General features: G+C 37.1%; 1 protein-coding gene across 4 annotated transcripts in view; it reads left to right on the top strand.

The window, feature by feature from the left end:
• FGD6 (FYVE, RhoGEF and PH domain containing 6) overlaps positions 1-24,879 on the top strand; it is a 106,777-nt gene that overhangs the window by 49,001 nt on the left and 32,897 nt on the right. For all 4 annotated transcript variants that reach the window (XM_024579067.4, XM_045187205.3, XM_045187206.3 and 1 more), the window contains exons 4-8: positions 4,152-4,219; positions 4,305-4,335; positions 15,304-15,455; positions 17,380-17,536; positions 20,210-20,297. In XM_024579067.4, the coding sequence (XP_024434835.2) occupies positions 4,152-4,219; positions 4,305-4,335; positions 15,304-15,455; positions 17,380-17,536; positions 20,210-20,297 (496 nt within the window). The remainder of the gene's footprint in view (positions 1-4,151; positions 4,220-4,304; positions 4,336-15,303; positions 15,456-17,379; positions 17,537-20,209; positions 20,298-24,879) is intronic.

Raw genomic sequence — 24,879 nt, 5'->3', positions numbered from 1 at the left:
TGTTTTTGGCATTATATCTAAGAACTGTTAGCCTAAACTGAGGTCACAAAGATTTTCTTCTGTGTTTTCCTCTAGAAGATTTATTGCTTTAGCTCTTAACATTTAAGACTAATTAATCACCATATAAACTTAACATTTAAGTTAATTTTTATACATGGTGCCAAGTTGAGTATTAATTCATTTTTTTGCATATGTTTATTTAATTGTTCCAGCAAGTTTCAACAATATGTTGGAAAAAACTATCCTTTCTTCCATTGAATTGCCTTGACAACTTTGTCAAAAATTCATTGACCATAAATATAAGGTTGTACTTCTCTCAGTTTCTTTCCATTGGTCTCCATGTCTGCCCTCATGCCAGTACCCACCACTCCCCCCCAGTGTGGGCAGTCTCAGTTTCTAGAAGAGAAACTCATAGTTACCAGCCCCCGTGCGCCTTAGAATCACTGCCACCCTCTCCCTCCCCGACTCGCCATTCCACACCTGAGATCTGAGATGCTTAATGTTTAAATCGTAGGATTCTAAAGTTGAAAGTTTAACACTAATTCTACATATAAGGAATGTCAGGCCTACTGTAGTTGTTTTTCCAAGTTAAAGAATTTTTGTTCCCTGCTATAACAAAAGCATGATATCTGCCTGGGGGTAATGTATTTATTACTATGGAGTCACTCTGCATAATTCCCTCTAACTCAGGCCCTGGCAGAACAGGGTTCTGAAGAGGGGGGAAAAAAATGTTCAGAGTACAGATGTAACAAAGGGAGAGTAATAAACAGAGGAAAGGAAAAATAGGGTAGGTGTCAAAAATAAAGGATACCTAATTGAAATTTTTGTATAGAGCTGGTACACATTTTAGGTAAACAATATTTCAGCATCTATAGTGTACCTTGGCTTCTTTATATACACTTTTAAAACCACCTCTTGACCTTTAAGGGAGTTTATATCCTTTGAAAATGCAGATTGCAGAGGCGAGGCTTCAGTTCTTTCAGTGGTTTAGGTTTCTCTTTTTCATTTTTAATGCAGTTCTTTTGGCTTTTTAATTTTAAACAGATATATTGTATTTTATAAATATTAAACTTTCTACCTACAGATAGTATAGAGAATCCCATTATAATAGTTAGAAAAGCCTTGATTTGCTACAGTATTTTTAAAACTAGCAATTACCTGTGTGTGTACGTGTAGGCGGTCATGGTTATGAGTGCGTGCTTGATGACATGGTCTGCAAGGTCAGGCTGTGCTTCCGACTGCTTCCGGAGGAATGTTAGCTATGTGTAGTTTAAAAGGTGAGTGGAGTTGAGTATCTTAGGCCTGTTTTGCTCAGTTGAGTAACACTTATCTAACGCGTTAGTTGCAGTTATTTAACAACTTGTACCAGGAGGAGGAATAATATGGGGATAGAGGTCCAAGGTATTTAATTGTCCCTTTAAAGAGAGTTTAGGAGCTAAGTAACAAGCAAAACATTCTAGGCCAGTGATTTTCAGCTGGTGTGCCACAAGAATTTTTAAAATATGTGATACCTGACTAGTCAGGGGCACTGACCTCTTTTCCCTTAGATTATCAAATAAAAATATGACAACAGCCAACACAACAATAGCCTTCCAGTTAATGAGTCAAAATTATACCCATTTTTTTTGTCAGATAGGCCAAAAATATATTTTTTTGGTGTGCTGCAGGATTTTAGTAATTAGTTTATCTGTGCCTTGAGATGAAAAAGGTTGAAAATTGCTGTTCTAGGCTAATTAGACTGGACTACAATGCACTCTTAATGAATAATCATTTACATTTTAAAGATTATTTTCCTAAGTAGGTTTTACAGACTACTTTGAATATTTTTTTCATAACAACATTTCTGATGAAAGAGTTCAGAATTTTTTGATAGTTTATGTGAAGTTTTCATTAGTAAGATGAAAACATGGGAGGGACACACTGCAAGATTGGTGTTTCTTCCTGGGGGGCGGACTTTAATGTTGTATATAACGATTTGTTCCACAAAATTTAAACCGAATATTGCAGAATGTTTGGATTTGTTAGAACTTGAGGAGAGAGGAGGGGAGATGTATGTGGGTATATGTTTAACAGTGAATGTTGTTAAGAAGATGATTACCAGCAGATACTGAAGACAGATTCAGAGTGTAATAAAAGAATTTCTAGACTATATTTTGGAAAATATGGGTTCTCTTCCAAACTCTGCTAATAATCAGCTTTGAATCTTGGCAAATACCTGTTTTAAGTGGGTCTTCTTTGGGATTCTGATTGTGGTCCAATTCTCACTTTGTATATTCCTTATGTTTGACCTCATTCACTTCTATAACTTCAACTCCCACTTATGATCCACTGGCTTTCAATGTAGTAAAAACTGAATCTAAAAATCAAGGGCTTGCCCTGTCCAGCTAGATCAGTTGGTTAGAACGTTGTCCCAATTGGTCAAGGTTGTGGGTTTGATCCCTGGTCAGGGCATATACAAGAAGCAACCAAGGAATGCATAAATAAGTGGAACAACAATTCAATGTCTGTCTGTCTCTCTGTCTCTCTCTCCCCCTCTCCTCTCTCCTAATCAATAAACAAAACTAAATAAATAAAAATAAAGGTCTCTCTTATATTTACTGTAAATGGTTGACTTCTTATGTCAATATAAATGATTGCAATCAAAGGATCTAAATTTTAACATGCTTTGAAACCTTGAAGAATCCTGTTTGTGTTTATTCATCTGAATGTCACCAGTGTTTTAAGGAAATTAGTTAAAAGGGTTTTAATGTATGTACAGAACATCAGCAGACGTATTTAAAAAAAAATCACTAAACTGTAATTTTCAGAGGAGCTTCATTCACTGCTAAACTGCATCTACTTTATACCTTGGTTTTAATACTGAAATTCTGGAAGCAGGTAGAAACAACTTTTTCCAAATGAGGAACTAAGGTAGTCTTTTGATGCATCACAGTGATGCTCAGATAAACAGATGAGCTAGGATGGTTTATAATTTCAGATTAGAAAAGAAGACCATTTTCAGTACCATTTTTTTTTTTAAATAATGAGAAGTCACTACTATTTTTTTTTTTCTATGTCATCTTGTTAGTGACTGACTACTTGACTGTCCTGGTCACTTTTTATCCTTATTGTGATGTCACCTTGCTCAGCCACACCTTGGGCAGCGCAGGATACCCTGGTCCTGGTATTGCCAGTGCTGACACGAATGCAGAGAGGTCTCTGCTTCCAAAACCAGATCTGACGTTTCTTCAGTAGAAGCATCAGCACGTGTTCCTTTTAATGACCAGAGCCATAATTTTCACCTTCGGTGTAATATAGAAAATGTTGTAATTGCTTATTCTCTCTCTTGCCCTTCCTCCACTGTGGAACTGTAGTGTGCAGACCCTTTAACCAGAATAGAAATAGTGAGAAATTCCTTTTCCCTAACCATCAAACGTCAAAACCAGACCTATCAGTTTTTAAATGAAAATAAGTCTCTAAATCCCTAAATATTGAGACCCCCATCCTAACCACCTCTTTTCCCCAGAAGTGAACATTTACTTCTTGCTGCTTAGGTATGTAATATACACACAAAGCAGTACATATTTAAAGAATTTCATTTCAGTTCTTTAGAAGAGAACTGACTTGAAAGAGCATACTTCCAAAAGGGATTTTAACTAAATTGAAAAGAGCCTGTGGCTGAAATGTTGGCATGTGTTCAGTAGAGCCTGTGAAAAAGAGTGCTTTCAGACTGTACTTAAGGTGTCTGACTTTGCGGCTTTACTTAGGGGAAAGTGCTCTTATAAATTCCTATTGGATATTCACTAATCTCACGTTACTTGTGTGCACCCTGAGAAAAATGTTCGTGTGAGATCTGTAGGGGTAGCAGAATGTGACTTTCTGCTTTACCTGCTGATGGCTGTGTTCCACCAAGGCTCTGGGGCTCCTTGGGGAGGTCCATCAGTCCAGTGCTGATGATGGTAGAGGATTACCGATTTCCCTCAGCTTCTCCTGTATCGTGGTTTAATAATCACATCTAATTCTCCATGTTTGTCCTTTGAAATGTTATAATATGAAATGTGTTCTAATCCAATGCTTCTAATGGGAAGCTGAATTTGCATCTAACTAGCTCAAAGCTGATCATCATTATCCTTTTATGAATTCATGTTTTCTTGCTGCACTCTTATCCACAGGATGAAGATACTGGAATAAAAAGTAAAGCCCATTATATTGCCAAGGAGATCATGAGCTCAGAGAAAGTGTAGGTATCTAGTTTATAATTCAGAAGACTGTTTGTTTTCCCATTGACTCATTTAAAACATTTCTTTCATTGCTGTTTTTTACAGGTTTGTGGATGTGTTAAAACTTTTGCATATTGTAAGTATCTCATAATATTTTCTTGAAGTCTAAGACTATCCTCTTTTACATATTTTCCTAGCCACCAACATTTCAACATAACCTAAATATACTTAATAGGTATATACATGTATATACTTTCTAATACATGATTATAGTTTTAAATTTACACAGATATGTGAATATAGAACTTTTCTAAAATGTTTCACATATGTGTCATATACCCACATGATTTCTGAAAAATAGAGAACCTTTATATCTCTATCTCCAAAGTCTTCAAACTTCCTATCTGTGTAATAAAGAGTTTTTGAAGTGATATTTCTTTTTGGACATTTGCAGAAGCCTGCTATCAGTAGAATTATATATTAGCAATGTATAAAGAATATGATCAGTGTTCAATTCTGTTCTTTTATTTGAATAAGCTCATAGAAAGAGACTTAAAGTAGACATTTTTACAACTGACTTTTTACAGGTCTATTTTAAGTTTTTATAATTGTCAACTTGAGCAAACCTGTTGGGAAACAATTATGTCTGGCTCCATATTCGCTTCTCTCAGGCACTCCTTTGTACCTGCAAGTTTTTACAAGTTTCATTACCCATTGGCAGCTAAAGTGCTTTTAGTATTACTTTATTCCTATTGTATTTTTGGCAAGACAGTAAAACTTAACAGAAGAAAGGGATAAGGTAGAGGAAACAATGAGAAAAAGAAATTGAAGTGAAAATTTACTTAGATGGTGTAATTATTAACATCATCTTAAACTTAATTGCTGAGAAATGGTATGCTCACATACTATTATTTTGGTTAGGGTTAGGATTATCATTATTTTCAAAACGTATCATTATTTTCAGTTTTCCTTTTAATAGGTACACAGGAACATGTAATGTGGGTTTCGCTTAAGGGTGATTCACATTCGCCAAGTGACTCCCTTGTGCTCTATACTTGGTACAACAGAAACGTGGAGGCCTAATTCCTGTGTGAAAAATCTCTAGCTTTGGAGACTTTTGTTTGTTTGTTATTTAATCTTTATTGTATTTTTTTTTCCTGTTACCATTTAGTCCCCTTATACCCACCTCCCCCCAGCATGGAAACATTTTCTAAAATAATTCTTACAAACCTAATTTGTTTGGTGAAATTATTTCCCTGTGAATAGTTTCTCACAGAACTCTTAACTATATTGATGAGTTCTCTTTTGTAATTCATTAAAATAAATTATAATAATATTTGGTCACCCAGACACATTTGTAAAGTTTCGACCATAATGTCATTTTAAATTAATAATAGTAAGCTTGATGAATGGCTTTTCAAAGTAAATTCCCTGTACATTTGCTGTTATGCCCTGAACGTCTCCATTGTATAAGTAATTAGAGGGGGGAAAGAAAAAGTTAAACTGCTGTTTTCTGGAAAACTCAGAGCATATCTCTAGGGTGAACAAATTGTACTCGTTTGAAATATATTCTGATAGACATGTTTAAATAAGACCTCTCCAAGGAAATTGTAAGCACTACAAGTTAATTCGTAACCTCTATTGTTAATAGAGGCAGAAAGTGCTAAGGAGTAAGAGAAGACTTGAGTTTGAAATTCAGTGCTGTTTCAGCTAACCTTGCATGGAATGCAACAGGTGTTGAAGATGTTGCTATGAACAACATAGAGTCCCTGCCCTCGTGGTGCTTAAAGAGTCTAGCGTAGTGCTTCTCACACTGTTGTGGTGAGGGACTGGATTTCACAATGCCCAGTCCATGGTGGACCAAAACTTTTAGAAATACATTAAAAATGTTATAGCCATGTCAAACTGATAGAAAAGTTGTTGATTCTTTATTGTCACTTTCTGACCAATATCTTTGCAGACCAATAACAATTTGAGAACCATACTTTGAGGAGCATTGGCTTGGAAGATTCTGTTTATCACCGGCTATGTGAATTTTAGAAAGTAGTTTAACCTTTTGGGTCTAGCTTCCCTATTTGTAAATGGGGATAGAAATAACCCATCTCCCAGGTTGTGAGGAGTCAATGGACTAAGATATGTGCAAGAGCCTCATACTGAACCTTGTACATGGCAGGTTCTCAGATTGCCTTTCCATCATTACCATCTCCTTCTCCATCTTCCCTGTGAAGAACGTCAATGAATGGGAAGCATTTATTCTGTATTGCGCAGTTGACTTTTCACTTTTTGTAGTGCTATTTTTGTACTAAAATTTCATTTTAATGAAGTTCTGATTCTAGTAGGCAGGGAAGAAATTAAAAGCTTTACCGGTTTATTTATTTGGTTATTTAAGAATATATTCTGTTCTTACATCTATATTTTTGGAACAAATCATAAGCCCTGTAAAAATGAATAATCAGACCAATTTCCCAAGTAATCTCAGATCTGATCTGATAAATGGTCGTGGGTTCTTCCCAGCTGATGTTGAACAGACCCACCTTAACTTGTACATTTTCAAAACCACCTAAGCCTTTAATGCCATGGTGAGAATACATCATCTGCCGACCTCATGTTAACATTCTGTCTGGTATGTGCAAACATTAACTCAGCAGAACCCAACTCTAATGGGTGTCTTAACAATAGGGCATTAACCAGGTGTGAGCCATTACTAGGAGGGACCTGTTACCAGGATAATGTGGGTGAAGCCAAGAGTATCTTGCTTTATTTTAACATCCCCTACTACGCTCTTAAAGCTCATATTTACTTCTCTATCAAAAGTAACTCACGAAGGTAGCACAGGGACCCTTTAACCCTTAGTACTGCTGCTATATGATTTTATCTGCATGAATTAACTTCTGCTACATAATAGAATATGACTGATTTAAAATATATAAGTAACATGCTTTAGATAATCCACTGGGTATTTTTTGGAAATCAGCCAGACATCCAGCTGGCTTGGGAAAAGCAATTGCTTCAGTTATACATAATTTTCCATGAATAGTTTTTTATATTGAGACTAGAATAGCTTTAACAGATCTTTCTGGAATGAATGAAGTTCAATATCTTCATTGTCCAATATTAAAAAATTTTAATATATCACTGTAGCTTATACTTTTTAATTTAGAATTTGGTAAATAACTTTGTGAAATAGCTCATAGAAAAAAATTTAAAATCTAAGTTAATGAATCGCATCATTTAAATTATTACATTGGAAGGAAATAGACTTGGGTGGAGGGCACACAATTTAAAATATACTTGAAATTATAAGAGCCAGTGTACTCAGTTGAGGGCTTTGATTCATCTACCTGATGTTTGTGGGAAAAAATTGTGCCTGCAAAGGCAGTGGCAAGACTTTGTTTAGATGGCAATTAATGTTTTACGTAATATACACTCTGCAGTATAAACCATGAGCTCCTCCTAGACTTTGAACTGGATTTTTTTTAAAGGTCAAATGTGCGTATTATCTCTAAGTCAATACCCTCATGAGTCCAAAGAGGAAGATGATTTGTAAAAGTCAGTCTTTCCCTTTTCAGAATGGTAGTGCCACCCATCTAGCTGCAAAAGTCAGCACTCGAGAACCCGTTCTTCTTTCTCCATCTCACTCACTCCTCAGCCAACCCACAGCAAACCTGTTGGTTCTACTTCCTCTTTCTTGTTACCAACTTACCATCTCTATCTCGGACAGCCTTACCAGCCTCCTAATGGGGCTTCCTACAATATTTCCATTCTTGCCTCTCTTCCAATCTGTTCCTTATATGACTTTTTTTTCTTTATGAAATTTTAACATTTTCTTAATATATATATATTAGAGCATGTCACTCCCCTGCTTAAAATCCTTTCAATAATTCCCATTGCATTAAAGTGCAAGCTACTTACCAAGATCTGTAAGTAGGACAGACATGTATCCTCGTCTGCTTTTGACAGTCCTGGTTATTGTCTCGGCATAATGTTATTAATAGAACTCCCTTTCACTGTCAAAATGATCTTGTTTGGACAGTGAATTATGGCCCAGCATATAAGGTGTGATGTGATTTGGCCTCTGGTAATGAGATAAGACGTTGCATTCTCACTCGTCGACCATATTCTGGCCATACTTGCCTCCTTTCAGTTTCTCGTTGAGTGCGTGAGGTTATTCCTACTCAGAGCTTTTGCTAATGCTGTTTCCTAGAATGTTCTTCTTCATTGTGATGGTAGCTAGTTCTTTATCCTTCCAACCTGGGTTTAGTGTGACCTCCTCAGAGAGTTCTTCTTTGACCGTCCTTTTCTCTTTAAGTCTCCTTGTTTGTTTTCTTCTCGGCAGTTAATGTAATGTGCATATTTGTTTGTGTACTTGTTCATTTTTAGTTTCCTTTACTAAAATGTATGCTAGGCGAGGGTAGGGACCGTATATTTTTCACACCTACTGTTCTTCACTCGAAGGCCCTCAATAAATGTGTGTTGAATGAATGAATGAATGTGACTAATTGATTAGTGGTTAAGAATTCTGTCTCTGCCACTGTGTCCTCTTGGACAAATTAGTCAAGCCTTGGTTTCTTCTTCTGGAAAATATAATAAATAAGGTTGGTGTGATGATTAAATGAGTTCCTGCAAAATAAATGGAAAGTACTTAATTAGTTTTAGCTGCAGGCTAAGTAGAGGGCCTTCAATTTAAACTTACTTATATAAGTTTAAATCTATACTATTTACAAGTAAGCTTTTAATCAAATCAATGAAAATAGATTTTGTTCATGAAATATAAACTACTAGGTTTCTTTGTCTACTAGGCAGTAAGCTCCGTGAAGGCAGAGATTTTTATCTGTTTTATTTCTTGTTATCCCAGTAAATTAATATATTGAAAGAATGATAGAAAATTGACGAATAATACTTGGCTTGGTAAAACTCTAATTATATTTGTTTTTCCCTTTTGTGGCAGATGTTGTCCAATCTAGAGGGTGCTATTATATTTTATATAAATGCACATTTTAAAGATAAAACACCTTAGACATCTAATATAATGAAGTACAAATGATAGAATGATTTTTGGTTTTGGTTTTGTTATTTTATTTGTTCTCTGGTAGGAGGCTGATTTAATAAACATCTCTATAAATTTATTTTGTAAATGTCCAAATAGCATGATTTAAAAAATATTTTTAAAGGGAATGATCAGAGGCTTTGAGGTCTTTTGGACAAAGGTGAATTGGTTAAGTAATAGCTAAGTGGTGCCGGTAACAAAGCCTCTGTGTTACACTAATTTCTTTAGGTCGGGGGATAGTTGACCTTGAAGTTGACCTTGATAGGCTTTGAGAGGCTTTCATAAGTCCATAGAGTTAGAGGCAAAGCTTCTTAGATGTCCAGCTGTGTGTTAGTAAACAGAATATATCTTTTAAAAACCATATTATAAAAAGAATAATAGAAGGCTTATTCACAGAAGCCTCTAGTTTTTCCCATCTTAAAATCACCCTGTTCTACTGAATACACCATATTTTGGGGTCTTGTGAACCATTTAATTATCATTTATTCTTTAGTTGTAAAGAATCCTCCTTAAGCATCTACTGATGTGGCTTTCAGACCTTCTCTTTTGAGCAGCTTCCTTCATGTGAGGACTGCCCTTCACTGAATGAAGTTCACTGTTAAAAGCACTTTTGCTGCTGAAATGTTTGTTTTCCCCGCCTTAGCTTGGTATTTCCTTCACTTTATAGGCCACTGTTTCTGAGCTCTCTTTCTCAGCTTTCAGGAACTTGTGGGTCTTAAATGATGTTCATGGGTTCATTTAAATTAGCCAAGTCTTTCCTTTAAAAAAATGGCCTTCTATTGAGTACTCTCTATGTGCTTTTCAACATGCTATATTATGTAAGTTATCTATTTTAACCCTCATAACAGCCCTGTCAAATAGATGTTAGTTTTATTTTTAAATGAAGAAAGTAAGCAAATTGCCAAAAGTAATCCACCACTACATAGCAAAGCCATCAGCCCTTGTACTTAGTGGGTTGTTCAGAAATTGATTAAAATTGTTTCTTGAAATCTCTGCCATGCTGACTAGGGTATAGTGTACGTCTTTCATTTCAGAATTCTTTCAGTTGGCTCAGGAAACCAAAGAAACTCTAGTTTTTCATCTTCTAGAGATGAGAATGAAATATTGGTCATTTAGGATATATTATGATGATTACTTGTTAATGTTATTACAGGGGTTGGAGACTTGAGATAAAGGATTGGTTTCAGTCATGTTTTATACAATTTTGCCTTGACGATTATTCACAATATCACTAGGTCTGAGGATATAGAGAAGTAGAAATACTTTTATTGGGCAAATATTTTTGTTTTATGTTTATAAAATAAGAATTTTAACAAGCCAAATTGTTAATATGGGGTCTTTCCCCCTCTGCTTTTACTTCATAGTTTCACACTCATTTCTGCATATTTATCAAAGCTCTTTGACCTTAGCAGCTGCTTTGCTTTTGCTTAATATGAAGTGATTTTTAATGCCCTTCATGAAGGCAGGGAGCCCTGCAGAGCTCCCTGTCTGCCCTTATGTCCATTTGGTCTTTGTAATTCTTTGCATCCGTAGTTAAGTGATGCCCTAAGGTCAGGAAGCCCAGTCAGCACGGCTGGTAATTAAGTCACTTACTTCCCTTTGACACTGGAGATAGAAAGCCTGACCCTGGGACCAAGGCCATCTGTTTTGTGCTTCATTGCCTTAGATGTTCATACTTGATTTTATTTGCATTGATTTTTGCTTAGGTCTTAACTCAAGTGATCAGAGCTGGTAAAGCTAGTTTGTTCATACCTCAGAGGAACTGAGTTTTTTAAAGTTGATCTGGTTCGTTCTTGTAGGTTTTCTGGGAATTATTAAGAAAAATATTATGATATGCTTTATAATTCGGAAGCCTGTTCCTAGTTCTAAAAATTCCAAATTGATGCCCTGACTGGTGTGGCTCAGTTGGTTGGGCATTATCCCACAAAGCAAAAGGTCGTCCCTTTGATACTCCTCCCTTTGATACCCGTCGGTTTGATTCTCGGTCAGGGCACATTCCTGGATTGCGGGTTTGATCCCCTACTCAGGGCACTTACAAGAGCAACTGATCAATGTTTCTCTCTCACATTGATGTTTCCTTTCTACACTGATGTTTCTCTCCCTCTCTTTCCCCCTTCCTTCCCCTCCCTCTAAAATTAAATAAATAAAGTCTTTAAAAAAATTTTTTTTAATTCCAAATTGAACAAAGCATTTGGTTATTGTGCCTAGAAACCAGAGTATAGGTGGTTCAGTGGGTTTTATGGTAGAAGAATAGACTGAAGTTATGTAGTTGATGTTCAGTAAACTCTTGTCGCCTAACAGTTTCACACTCTCCCTCCCCTCATCCCTTTTATTTTAATATCCGAGCTTTTTCAGTGTGAAAAGGTGTATTCTGGATCTAACTCCTGAAGTGCCAGTCCTGTGGTCTTGCATCCTCACTGATTTAGTCAAGGAGGTGTTGGTGAATTTAGATTCTTCTCTCCCCAAATAGCTTTACTTTTGGCTCCTAAGTGTTATCACACTTTCCCAAATTATCCTGGATGTTAGCATTTAGAAAAATAACCAGGCATATGTTGTAACCATCCTTTTTATTTTATTTTTTAAAATGTTTTCTCCTTTCAGTGGCACCAGTTATAGAAATGATTGAGGTTCACGAAGAGCTGAGAAGTTAAAAATTCTATGTGTCATTCCTGTGTGAATGTCTGGCACTGGGACCATAGCATATTACTTTCAGGGCTTGGTGGCCCAAGAGGTGAGGGAATGAGATTGGAGCCAGGGCTGCCACGTGTAGTTATGAAGGCCATGAGTTGCTAGCAGGGCCTTTGGTGGTGGATTGGCCTGGAGTAGGGGGTACCATGCCCTTTTCCATTTTCAAAAAGGCAGCATGAAAACCAGTGATTGCCCTGGTAGTGCTCGCCTAGAATATGTAACTTTCTGAGTCTGAGGGATAATTTCCAAGATAACTGGATAGAAACACTCTAAATCCCTTTAGTTTTTATTAAATGCCTTTCATATTATGGGCCATTAGTTTATCCACAGCTGTGTATGCCATCCAGTAGTCCTGGAAAAAGAAAAGTTTTGCCTGGTAGTGCGACGGGGGCCTCCAATTAGAGGCAGTGATCTCACTGATCTGCACAGTGTGGATTTGGCTGGTCTCTGTTGAATGTGTCTTAAATAAACAAGTTTCCTTTTTGGCAACGGTGGCAGACATGTGGAATGCAGAGTCTAGCAAAAGCTGTGTCAAACAGGGCCCTTAATCTACTCGCAGCTAATGTCTACTGTTGCTGTCATGACTGAGGAAATACCTTACAACTGGAAAATAAAAGTCATCCTGCTGCCAAGGGACAAACATATTCATCATTTATTCTAGAAAAATAGGCCAGCGCTTATTGTTTTGTGGAACAAGGAACTTGTGTCTAAATTATATTCATCATTAAACTGGTAAAAAATACTATAGAAGATGTTTAACTGTTATGCTTTGAATATATTTACAATAGAGGAAGTTATTCCTGATATATAAATATATTCGATGGCTCTGCATGATGGAGTCATCGAATGACTTTCAGAAGTGTTAAGTAGCCCTATTTCTCTTGGTAAGTGCGAGTGCTGATAGAAGCAAGCTGTTGGGAGGTGGAATTTGGCCGATACCCATTTAATTTTGGAGATGCTTTGTGTGGTTTTCTGGAGTAGAGTTTATACAACTTACGAATTCTTATTTTATATTACAGTAATTCATTGTAAAAGTAGTTCTTTTAGTTACTGGTCTAAGTAGATGGTTCCTTTGGGCTAATGCCCAAAGTCTTTGCCCAAAGACTTTTGGACAAAGTCAGTCCCAGGTACTAAGGTGGAAGTTAAGGGTTTTTTTCTCCCCATTTGTTGAGCAAGAGGATTTGACTTGTCTAAAACAGCCAGTGAATCTCTGAAGGAAAGCAGTTGGAAAAAAAGTAAAGGAAGATAAAGCCTGGTAGACAGTCTGTTTTACTCAACTATTGCTTTGAATGTTTTAATTAAACCTATTGTTTCTAAGGAACAGTCTTTGTTTTTGAATCCTCAGGGATTGTGGAACAGATTCCACTATTGTTTTACTTATATCTTGCAGCCTACCCACCAGGGATAGTGAAATCTAGACAAATACCAGTCTTCTACCCCACCCTTTCCAAGTCTTTGGAGTAATAGGGTGGGGTCCTGTTGACCTGTCTTAAAACAGGGTATAAATAGTATTCTAGGGAAAATTTGATGAAATAGAATATGTGAAGAAAAACATTTTGTTTGTAAAACATGTAAATGTTGGTGAATTAATGGGAAGGTTGAATAGAGGGAGAGGAGAGTTTAAGGTCCATAATTAAAATGTTCTGTTGATTCTGTGTATCAAATGTATTGTAAAAAGCTTTAGGTGCAATATCTACCATATTTTGCTGTGTCTAATGCACACTGTTTTGCCCACATTTTTGAGGGGAAAATAAGGATGTACACTATACTTGGGGAGTACTAATTCCATATCTATATAAATGTTTTTAATTATTTTATTTATGCTTATGCGTTAAAAATGTAGCTCTAGAAAGCAATAACAATATCCTTGCACAACATAATACCCTGGAATACGATAATCGGTTTTGTTTCTAAATATAAATAAATAAATAGGATTAAGAAATTAAAATGAAAGATTTTTTTCCCTGAAAGGTTGAGCCAAGAACGTGGGTGTGCATTATACATGGGAGCATATTATACATGGCAAAATGTGGTAATTAAAGTCTAACACACCATTTAACAGATAAGAGGAGAAATGGGTGAAAGGGATCAAAAGGTAAATAGGAAAAATAAATAAATACAATACATTAATGAGCAACATCAGAAAATGGCTTACTCTTGTCTAGGACTTTGTGACCTCCTCCCCCCAAAAAATCTTTCAAAGAAGAAAAGCAACCTTAATTTGGAGGTAAACTGTATATATACTGAAACTAAACAACGGTGACAACAAAGCCAGACTTCAAATTCTAAAGGTTGTCTGCCAGTTTATATACAATTTACACCTAGATGAAGTACTCCTCAATTTAACCAGTTAGCTATAATCCTAAATATGACAGAATTTAGAAGGTAAAAAAAATTATTCTCGTAAAAAAGTTTTCCCGAGGACCTTCTCAGAATTTCTCATGTGTATCTCAGTAGCTAGAATTAGACGGGTCTTATGGCCATCCACGGCTGAAAAGGAATCTGAGGGGAAAGAGTTTTTTAACTGGGCATATTGTCCTTCCCTCCCTGAAAACAGAAGTAAAAGCAACCTAGAAACATCATTACATTCATTGTTAAGAGATTGTCATTAGTTTTCTTCAGAAACTTTATTTTTTCTGCCCCAACCATACTTAGATTTCCCTCCTATATACTATTCTGGACAGTTTCATTTTTCTTTAACTAAGGAATAAAAAATGTCCAATAAAATGAAACCTTTCTGCAAGAAATACGTTTTGTTCAAATTACTTTGGTACAGATGAAATGCATTGTTCTTTGGCTTTAGTTCTAATAATGAAAAACATGAGGAAAACGAGGCTACCTCAAGGAAACAGTAAACCAGGAGTGAGGGCTTAGATCAGTATTCTCAGATTTTCAAAACTGTGCCACCCTCCGCATGCGTCAGATAAGAGTGTTTTGGTTGTTGGGAAATGGTTACTGAAAGTAGGCAAAGGGATTCTTCCAGAATAAAATTAGTTAAGATTTCCTGGGGACTTTTAAAATAAGTAGGTTGTGTTCATATCGCAGTATTAGACTAGTTGCAACACACTTTCTAGACATGCCCTTAGGATAATTGCTAAGTTTGGAGATCAGACTAAAAGATTTAAGAGCAATAATACACAGTCTGATTTAAAACCAAATGTCCACCCCAGCTACTCTGTATTTTTTTATTTTTAATTTCTGCCTAGGTAAGTGGGATAGAAGGAAGTGGGTACTTTTCAACTTTTAATTCTATAAGGGGACACAGTTTTGTAAATTATGTTGTTTTAGGGTATGTGGTGACTAGGGAAAGAAGTTTTTATCAACTTATATATGTAAGTATATTGTTTTCCCTCCTCTGAACTATTACAGGATTTCCGGGATGCTGTAGCCCATGCGTCCAGACAACTTGGGAAGCCAGTGATTGAGGACCGGATCCTAAATCAGATCCTCTACTACTTGCCTCAGCTGTATGAGCTGAACCGGGATCTCTTGAAGGAACTGGAGGAAAGAATGCTGAACTGGTAAAAATGGACTAACAAACTTTCCCAAGGTTTCCAATTTTAGATGAAGCCATAATGAAGAAGGGCCCATAATCAGCCAATTTAACTTTTTTATAGGTAACCTTTGATAATCAAAATTTTTGAGATTGAACAATGAAGAAAAACAAAAGAAAAAATTTTTGAGATAGAAGGTGTTTAATTGATATTTTCACGTTGGAAAAAATTCACATTTTATCTATCTTTTCTGGAGCTTCAAATCATGAAACGCCCTTTGCATTTTGGAAAAGAGGCCATTTCCTGAGATAATTTGATGATTTGGTTTGTTTGTTGGTTTAGAAAATTTACATGTCTGACATCATCGTAGATGCTGTAGATACCAGAACAGGTATAGGATACCAAAAAGTTAACAGCTTCCATGGGGTGAAGCGAGTAAGTAGAAACTTTGGTGTGACAGTTTTGGAAATATGTAGAAAGTTTGGTCTAGGGGACTGAATTTATTGTTGAAGTCCATAGGGAAGCCAAAGTGGTTTGAGTAACAGGACAGTATCACATGCTTTCATAATCATAATTTCCCTCTAAATTATCTTTGTATATAATCCAAAAAAATATCACTACCTGTTTTGGAAATATCATGCCTCTGCTTGTTGAGAAAATATGCTAGATGAGCAATTAATACCTAGCTGCAGTTTAAGTATAGAATAATAGAGACTTAAGAACTGAGGAATGATTGAAAGGTAGTTTTTAAAGTCATAGTAGAAATAAAATGTATTTTTAAGTAGCTCCTGTACATACTTCATCATTCTTATAAAATTTTTCTTAAAAATAATCTACAGTGATGTAAGATGTGCATATTTATGTGAGTAAGTGGAGGCTTAAATATATTTTTTTGCTTGCACTGAAACTTTGCTTGCATTTAGATCTATAGATGTTGCGTGTTAAAATATTAAGCATTCGTAAGAGACAGACTAACTTAAGGGACAACTAAAACAATAATTATGGTGGAAGCTATATTTATTACTCACAGAACTTTTCTAATCCTTGCATAAAATATGTTCTACTTAATAAAATACCTTTCTTTTAGGTGTCTTTTAATCAAGACATATTCTTTGGTTTTATTAGACTTTCTGAAGTAACATTTATTTTAACATTGGCTTTTAATAACAATAAAATCTTCCATTTCTGTGTTCAACAAATTTTGAATACTTACGGTGTGCTAGTCAGCACTAAGAATGCTATGCATATCAGCACACAAAACATACAAGCCTCTTGCTCTTATGGAGCAGACATTTCAGTGGGGGGAGCAGCAAACAAATCTACAAAAAAAATTAGAATCAGTTTCTGATCTGCATATACATAAAATAGAAACACGTACTAGTGAATGAAGATTGGGTGGCCAAAGAAGGCCCTTTAAAGAAGGCAGAGCATTGAAACTGACATCTGACCAAAAAGGAGCCACCATAATGTATGGGATCCATACATTATCAGGAATGTGGAACCATTAGTAAAAGTTTTTACAAGTGATTGTGGACTCTGTGTGTCAAAAGAATGTGAAGAAGGCCAGTGTGGCTGGGGAGTAATGAGAAGGAGGAAGAGAAGGGTGAGATGGGTCAGAAAAATAGGAGCAGTGGCTCCTCTGGGGCTTTGTAAACCCAGATAAGGAGTTGGTTTTTCTGCTAAGTGCCCGTGCAGCCTATAATATATGTTTTTAGACTTTCTGGCTGGACAGAAGAATGAAATAGCAAAAGCAGGAGACCTTCTTGCTGGCCGAGTCCAGGCAAGATGTGATGGTGGCAGTGGAAATGGAGAAGAATAGGCATTTGAGGAAGTGTCTCACAAAAAGAGAAAAAAGATAAGCTCTGATGGCTTGAATATGGGACTCTGCTCATTGGATATGTTTTGTACACATTAATGACTCTTTTTATATTTTTGTGTCTCTCTCCTCTAGGATGGAACAACAAAGGCTTGCTGATATCTTTGTGAAGAAGGGGCCATATCTAAAAATGTATTCCACATACATAAAAGAATTTGATAAGAATATAGCTTTGCTGGATGAACAGTGCAAGAAAAACCCAGGTTTCGCTGCTGTTGTTAGAGAATTTGAGGTATTTTTCCTACCATCTAATGTTGAGCTTTTGTTTGCTTGCTTTTAGAGTTTTAATAATTTGGAGTCATTGAAAATAAACCTTGCAAACAAAAAAGGTATTAAAATATAATCCCTTCAAAATCAAAGAGGGAATTGAACACATTAAATAGTGAGATTCAGTTTTGGAAATCTATCATTGTACTTTGGAATATTTTCTTGAGTCTCTTTTTTTAATTTGTGGTAAAATACACACAAAATAACTTAACCCTCTTAGCCATTTTTAAGTGTACATGCAGTAGTGTTAAGTACATTCGCTTTGTTGTGCAACCAACCTCCAGAACTGTTTTCATCAGGAACAGCTGAAGCCATACCCTTTGACAACCAACGCCCCATTTCCTGTTCCCCACAGCCCCTGGCACCCTCCTCTCTGCTTTCTGTCTCCATGAATTTGACTCCTCCAGGGAGCATTTCTTACTTTTAACTTAACCTTTCCCTTTATTCTTTTTTTTTTAATTCTTTTTATTTATTTTTTTACGGGGTGGGGAGAAGGAAACATGGATTTGTTGTCCCTCTTAGTTTTGCATTCATTGGTTGCTTCTTATATGTGACCTGACCATGGATCAAACCTGCAACATTGGCGCATCAGGGTGACCTCTGACCGGCTGAGCTGCTTGACCGGGGCCTTCCCTTTATTCGCCTAACAGTTAATCTACTACAGTCATGGATGGGAAATACCACTTGTTTCCCTTCACATAAATAAATAACACAGTTTTAGTGTCAATGTTAAGAAAAACGAATAATGTGTTTATTGCCAACGCTTTGTGTTTTGACTCAAAGCTGTGAGGGTACAAGCCTGATTTGATTGGTGATAAAATGATACAAGGCATCTTTTGAAAAAATCAGTTTTTAACTAAAATTTTACTTAAGTCTCCTCCCCTAATCTTGGGTAAAACTACTATATAACTTAGTGATCACCGTATTTTCGGACTATAAGACGCACCCTCCCCCCAATTTGGGAGGAAAATGGGGGTGTGTCTTGTAGTCTGAATGTAGCTTACCTGGCTTGAGGTTGGGGTTGGGGGCAGCAGTGGAGTGGGGTTTTTTTTTCCTATTTTCCTCCTCTAAAACCTAGGTGCATCTTATGGTCTGGTGCATCTTATAGTCCAAAAAATACGGTATTTCTCTGTTTTGAAACTAAAAATTTTGTGAATTCTAGTCACACAAAACTAGAAAATTAGATATTGCTGATTTCTAATTTGTATATTAGGCAAGAGAATAACCAGATCACATGTTAATTTTTAGTCTGTAAAATAGTTACCAAAAACAGTTTGCCAAAAAGCAATTCAAAAGAAAACCAAGCATTCCCTTTTCTTTCTCATTTCTAATTTACTCTGCAGGTTTCAAACAGCATTGTAAGACAATACAATTTTTTAAAAAACAGGTCTGTGTAGAAGTGAATTAAATTTATTTTAAATTAATAGCATATGCTTTTTGAAAGAAAGACAAATAATTAAACTTTAAAATTGTTCCTTGTCTTCTTTTCCTATACGTCTCTCCTGATGCTATTAGGAAAGGAAGTGTGATGTACATATTTATAGAACTGAGAATTGACCCAGGTTTTCATCAGGTCAGACAAGTTGTTCGGTTGCCTTGGCAACAAAGGAAAACATAAGACAGACGAAAGTTAGCTGTCTGCTGTCTGGTTAATGATGCTTGCATGATAGATGCTTTCTTAACATGCACTATCATTATGATTTCATTATTATTTTGTGCACCAGACCCTGGAGGTGCATATTTAGAAACAGAGAAAACAGTCTGAACAAATCTGGAAAAATTCTCCCCCACCCACTTGAACTATATAAGAAGCACAGGATATCTTTGGATAAGGGATGTTTTCACTTGGCCGTTTTGACACCACCTCACAATAAATACCAGTGTTGGAGAATGGAGGCGGGGCTTAGGAATGAGCGCAAGTGTCTGCTGTACATACTGAGGAAAAGAGCTTTAAAGGCAGAATCCAATGGCCTTGTGGTCTAGTCAGAATGGTTCTGTATCAAATGTTTTTATAGCCACTGTGATTTGGGGGCTGTCTCTTATAGCTCATCATCTGAGAAAGGGTTTTATATTCTGCAAGCCTATTAGAGAAAGGATGTTTAGCAAGGCTGCTTTTTAGGTTATCTTTAATTTCTGTAATCTCTCCACCACCATCCATTGTTACTTTGATTATATTGATAGGCTCTGACTATTATTTGAATCCAATTCCCAATCGAAATAAAGGTGGCTTTATTTCGGTCATCTTACTTGGGGGCCGTGCATTTTCTTCTTGGTGGAGGGGTTTGTTTATGTTTATGAATCCATTGCCAAAGGCTCTCCTACACGGTAGCCTCTGAGTAGCATGGGCTCTAACTGGCCTGGCGTGCAGACTGCAGCCTCTGTGAGAGGGCTGTGAACAAGTTTTCCCAATGAGTCAGTGATTTGAAAGACTTACCTTTGGGGGAGGGTGAGCTACGTGGTGAATTGGCTACGGTGTCAGTCTCAGCATTGCAGCAGCTGTCAAGATAAAGAGAGTTTCTCCCTGAATCCCCTCCCAGAGCTTCTGGCTATTTAAAATTTGACTTCCTGGGCACCTGAACCGGGTCCCCTGCTCCTTAGAACAATGCTAGTGTTTACTTTGGATGCCTTTTCCTTTCAGATGAGCCCCCGCTGTGCTAACCTGGCCCTCAAGCACTACCTGCTCAAGCCAGTTCAGAGGATCCCCCAGTACAGGCTGCTGCTAACAGGTGGGCCTCTCTCACAGTTTGCCTCTCTGTTTCTGTCACTCCAGTAACCCCTTTAACTACTATATGGATGTATAGATTGCCTAGAACCTTGCACGTACATTGCCTGAACCTAACTTCTTTTAGTTCTCTGGTCATCCCTGCGCACATTCTCTGCTTTGGGCATTTATACATCTCAATTCTTTTTGCTCAGACCTTCTTTTACAATCCCAGCCCCACAACCCTGCATCATTTTACCTGATTAATATTATTAACCCCAAGAAGGTACTTTCTCGGACACTCAAGAATGAGAGTTAGAGGCTCACTCCCAGGTATATGTGAATCAACTCTCACAGCCTTAGGCACTTCAGAGGGTTGTCACAAAGATTGACTAATGACCTGTGTGCTTAGAATAAGTGCTTTGGTCATAGTGTGTTCTAAATAAACACTCCCCGCTCTTAGTACTTAGTAGCCACAGTGTGCTCCTAGTGAACCACCACCATCGTCGTTGTCCTCATCCTCGTGTCTGGTCATCGCTGTCTCTATCTTCTACTTGACTGAGCTTCGAGATTACTAGGTTGTGTCTATCTGGTTTCCACCCTAATAGTAGAAAGGAAAAAAAGAAGAAAAATGTTTTTAAAAAGCTGTGATTTGAGTGAGAGCACACATTGTGCTGAGGACTTTATATTCATTGACTCTTTAATAAACCTCCATCACCGCCCTGTGTATATCCCTATATATTATTTACACAGATAAGAGAACAGGCTTTTAGAGGTTAAGTGGTTTGATAGCACAAAAAAGCTAGCACAGTCTCAGTGCCAAGCATGGTATCCAACACACAGGTCCTCTGGAGTATGTGCTGCAATGTATTGGACGTGCAGGGACTTAACAGACACACATAATGTGCCTTAAGAAGTGGGTCCAAATGGACAATTACACTGAAACGCCACCACTCCTCTAAATTTAATCTGCTGTATTTGTTTTCACTATTTTTATTTTTTCCTTTGTGTTTTTTTCTTTTTTTAATAGTGCTATCTGTTATAATATTATGTAGATGGATGGTTTCCGTTAGTGTGCTTAAGAAGTGGCGTACCTAATCTCTTTCTCTTAAACTAAAAGCTGCATTGGAATGAATGAGGTGAATCTTGGAAAGCCAGGATTTTCCAGTTTCCCTTTAGGCAGAGGCTGTCTGTCTCCTCGGCTGGCCCAGTGAAAGACACACTGCTGATGAGGAAGGCGTGTCTTACAGCCCCAGGACTTGTTACCCTAAGTCTTTTGACTCAGTTTGAATTTCTAACTGTGAATCGGGCTCTAGATTTTTCTCTGGAATGACATAAGTCAAACGGAATAATTTGAGGATATCCTGTCCATCTGTACTTTCTTCCCTTTGCTTTTGGACGAGATTTAGAACACACAGGACAAAAGGAAGTACCCGTGCCTGTGTTGTGTTTTTGCTAGATAAATTCAGTGCTGTATCATAAATGAGCTATTGAGTGGCTTAGGCTATTTCTACAGCTGTGGAATGAAGTACTGTTTTTAGTGGCAAAAGACAACTGTGGTTTGAAAAGCTATGATTTGCAAGAAGGACAGCGCAAGGTTACGAAATTTTCTGTAAAAATATTTTTCCCCACACTATGACTGATCTAAGTTAAAAAGTTACACGTTGATTTAATTTAGGTTTCATGCTGAGTTTGATTTTAATTGATTAATGGTGAAATAGAAAAAGCATGTTTAAAAATTCTCTTGAAGAAAACATATTATTTATTTCATAACCAATATAATGTGAGCTTGGGGTCATTTTTCATTTTGAGCTATCTCTTGTTTAATCTTAAATCTGTTTCCCTCATTCTTAAATTGGAAAAATCTTTATTGTTCAAATAATGAACTTATATATAGTAAACCCTCAGTATTTATGGATTGATTGAAGGGTAAAGTGATAAATTACTTGTTCAGGGTTAAAAAGTCAGGATTAAAGATAAAGAAAGAACATAGACTTTGTAAAGAAATAGCATAGATTTCATATCCTTCATCCTATGCCTTTTCTTCCATTTATTCAAATTTTTCTCTTCCATGAAGCCTGACCTGAAGTCCCCCTTGAAGCCATCTCTGATTACTCGTTCTCCTTGACTCTTAGTATTAGTGAAATGTGACATAGTAAATATTTACTTTTGCTTTGTGAATTTGGTGATATTCATATGATTTGAATATTGATTTCTTAATTTAATTATAAACTTTTTGCGGTTGAGGAGTGAATCTTTTACTAATAATTTAGTGTACCCCAATATATCTGGGTTAATTTTGGATACCTTGGAAGCTTTTCAGGAAATAATTGTAGTTGGTTTTAAGCTAGGTTTAAAACATCCCTTTCACAAAAATATCTTTAACCTAAAAGAAAACAGTGAGATAATTTCAGAGAGTTTTCTTCTAAATGAAAGACACGTCCAGAGAGGTGAAAAGTCCTGCCTGAAGCAACACACATAGCATTGAAACAGGCTAGTCGGCCAGAACAAGCAGAGAAGGGGAATAGGGAGACTGAGACAGATAGTTAAACAAGCAGTTTGCAGCCATCTGGTAAGTCCTATCTTTCCTCAACCAAGGACACTTCAAAGTAAATGGTTTGCACTTCTCCTCCCCAACCAGAGGGTAAATAGGTTAAATCTCCCTACTCAGGGAGATAGCAGAAATTCAGTTGGTGCCATTTGCCAACCACACCCAAGGACAGATGAAGTTAAGGGAATAAATCTCATTTTGGTACATCAGCATAAAGCTGATGACTATTTTATTGAGATCCTCCCCTAATACCTCCCCTAGATTCCAGCCCTTAAAACCCCTTAAAACAAAGGTCCCCGGGCACACACTTCCTCCCAGGAGCAGTGCCTGTACCTTTCTCTCCCCACACTTCTTCCCCCACAGGCACCCCATGAGGCTTGCAGCCAGGGAGCAGTGGGCAGCAGCAGCTTGTCCTGGGCTGACCCTCAGACCCTGTCCCCAAGTCCCTTTTCTCTGACTTTATACTAAGCTAAAACAGCCCCGCCACAGCTCATTTCTTTCCTGTAGCATTTCTAGAGAGCCAAAGCAGCCCCACCTAGTCTCTCTCCTGTTGTTTCCAATATCCTAAGTCCTTCTTTGTTTCACCATCCTCAGCTTTAATAAATGTGCTTTCAAAAATCACCTGGACTTTAGTTGTGAAATCTTTCCTACACGAAGTCACAAACCCACGCACTACCAGCCGGCCCTAGGCAAACCCGCCCGGGGCCAGGTCCCCTTTCCGTAACAATGTTAACTGAAGCTCATATGATTATAAAATCCTAGGAAATACAGGGGTTGATATAAGGGTTTGTTTTATTCTTATTTAAAATTCTGATTTCTAGTACTCATCTTTTGTGATACTCTAATTGCTCCCTACTTTTGCACGGTATTTCTGCTGAGTGCCCCTGTCCCTGCGCTTACATGTTCAGAAATTGGATTTTAAGTCTAAAGTTTACATCTACTTAACCATGTTAATTAACTCGGTCCTCAGCTTTGGACAGATAAGCGCAAATGCTTATCCTTGGAACAACCTTGTGAGGTAAGTACTTTTATTTCCGTTTTAGAATTTGGAGTAATTCCAAGTGCAGAGAATATACTGGAGAAGAGAGGAGGATTGAGACTATTTGAGGCACCCCCTGACAACTTTGATTTATTAATGAGTTTAAGGCAGAGAAGGGGAAGGATTCCTGCCTGACTCAGTGTAAGTAGATTTGTGCCTGCCCGGTTTCTTGGGAGGGGAAGATTGAGAAATACAGAGATGAAGCAGATAGGATAGCTTCTTTTGGAATCTTTCTTAGAAAAAGGTGAGTGGAAATTCCCAGACACTGGAGCCCTGCCCATACAATGAAAACAACCACCATTGTCTTGCATGTTTTCTCCAGGTGGTAATTTGGTGGTTTTCTAATTAGGTATTTTACTTAGGCTGTCATTTGTTCATTGTAGTGAATAAATACTCCCAACTAAATTCTTGGTAGTATTTTTTAAAAGTCCACTCAAAATAGGATCAAAGAAAAAGTATATATTGTATAATGGAATGGTTCAGCTTACAATTCAAAAAACAAAAAAAAAGTAAATTTAAGCAAAAAATCTTGCAAATTTTGCCTTTATATTGGCTACTCAAGGCCAGTTGATCTAGCTACACCTTTAAAATGTGTGGAACCCAGAACCTATTTGCAATTGGGAGATATGCAATCAGGGCAACAGTGAGGAAGCAGTGGAAGAAAACAGTTATAGGAGCAGCATTAGTTTTTTACCACTGCTTGTTTTCTTCTTCATCTCTTCAGGGTCAAATCTTTATCATCCTAATTCAGTATCTGGCATAGATTCTGGCACATTAACGGACTCAATAAACTGAAAGGCTTAGGGAAACAAATCTTGTTTCTGTTCATAAGGTGGAGAAGCCCTATGCAGTGGTGCCAAGGAATGTTGTTGGATGAAAGGATGGATGGGTGGATGGATGGATGGATGGATGAAATGCTGTTAAGAATAAAAACAATCTTCCAGTCACCCAGGGACAAGCTTGTGGAAAGGACTCTGAAATACTTCCCTCCCTTGTCATGCTCCAGGCCAGGCCGTC

This window comes from Desmodus rotundus, chromosome 3 (genome assembly GCF_022682495.2).
Source record: "Desmodus rotundus isolate HL8 chromosome 3, HLdesRot8A.1, whole genome shotgun sequence".
Lineage (NCBI taxonomy): Eukaryota > Metazoa > Chordata > Mammalia > Chiroptera > Phyllostomidae > Desmodus > Desmodus rotundus.
Note: the sequence above shows the minus strand (reverse complement) of the source record. Positions and strands in the feature narration are given on the sequence as shown.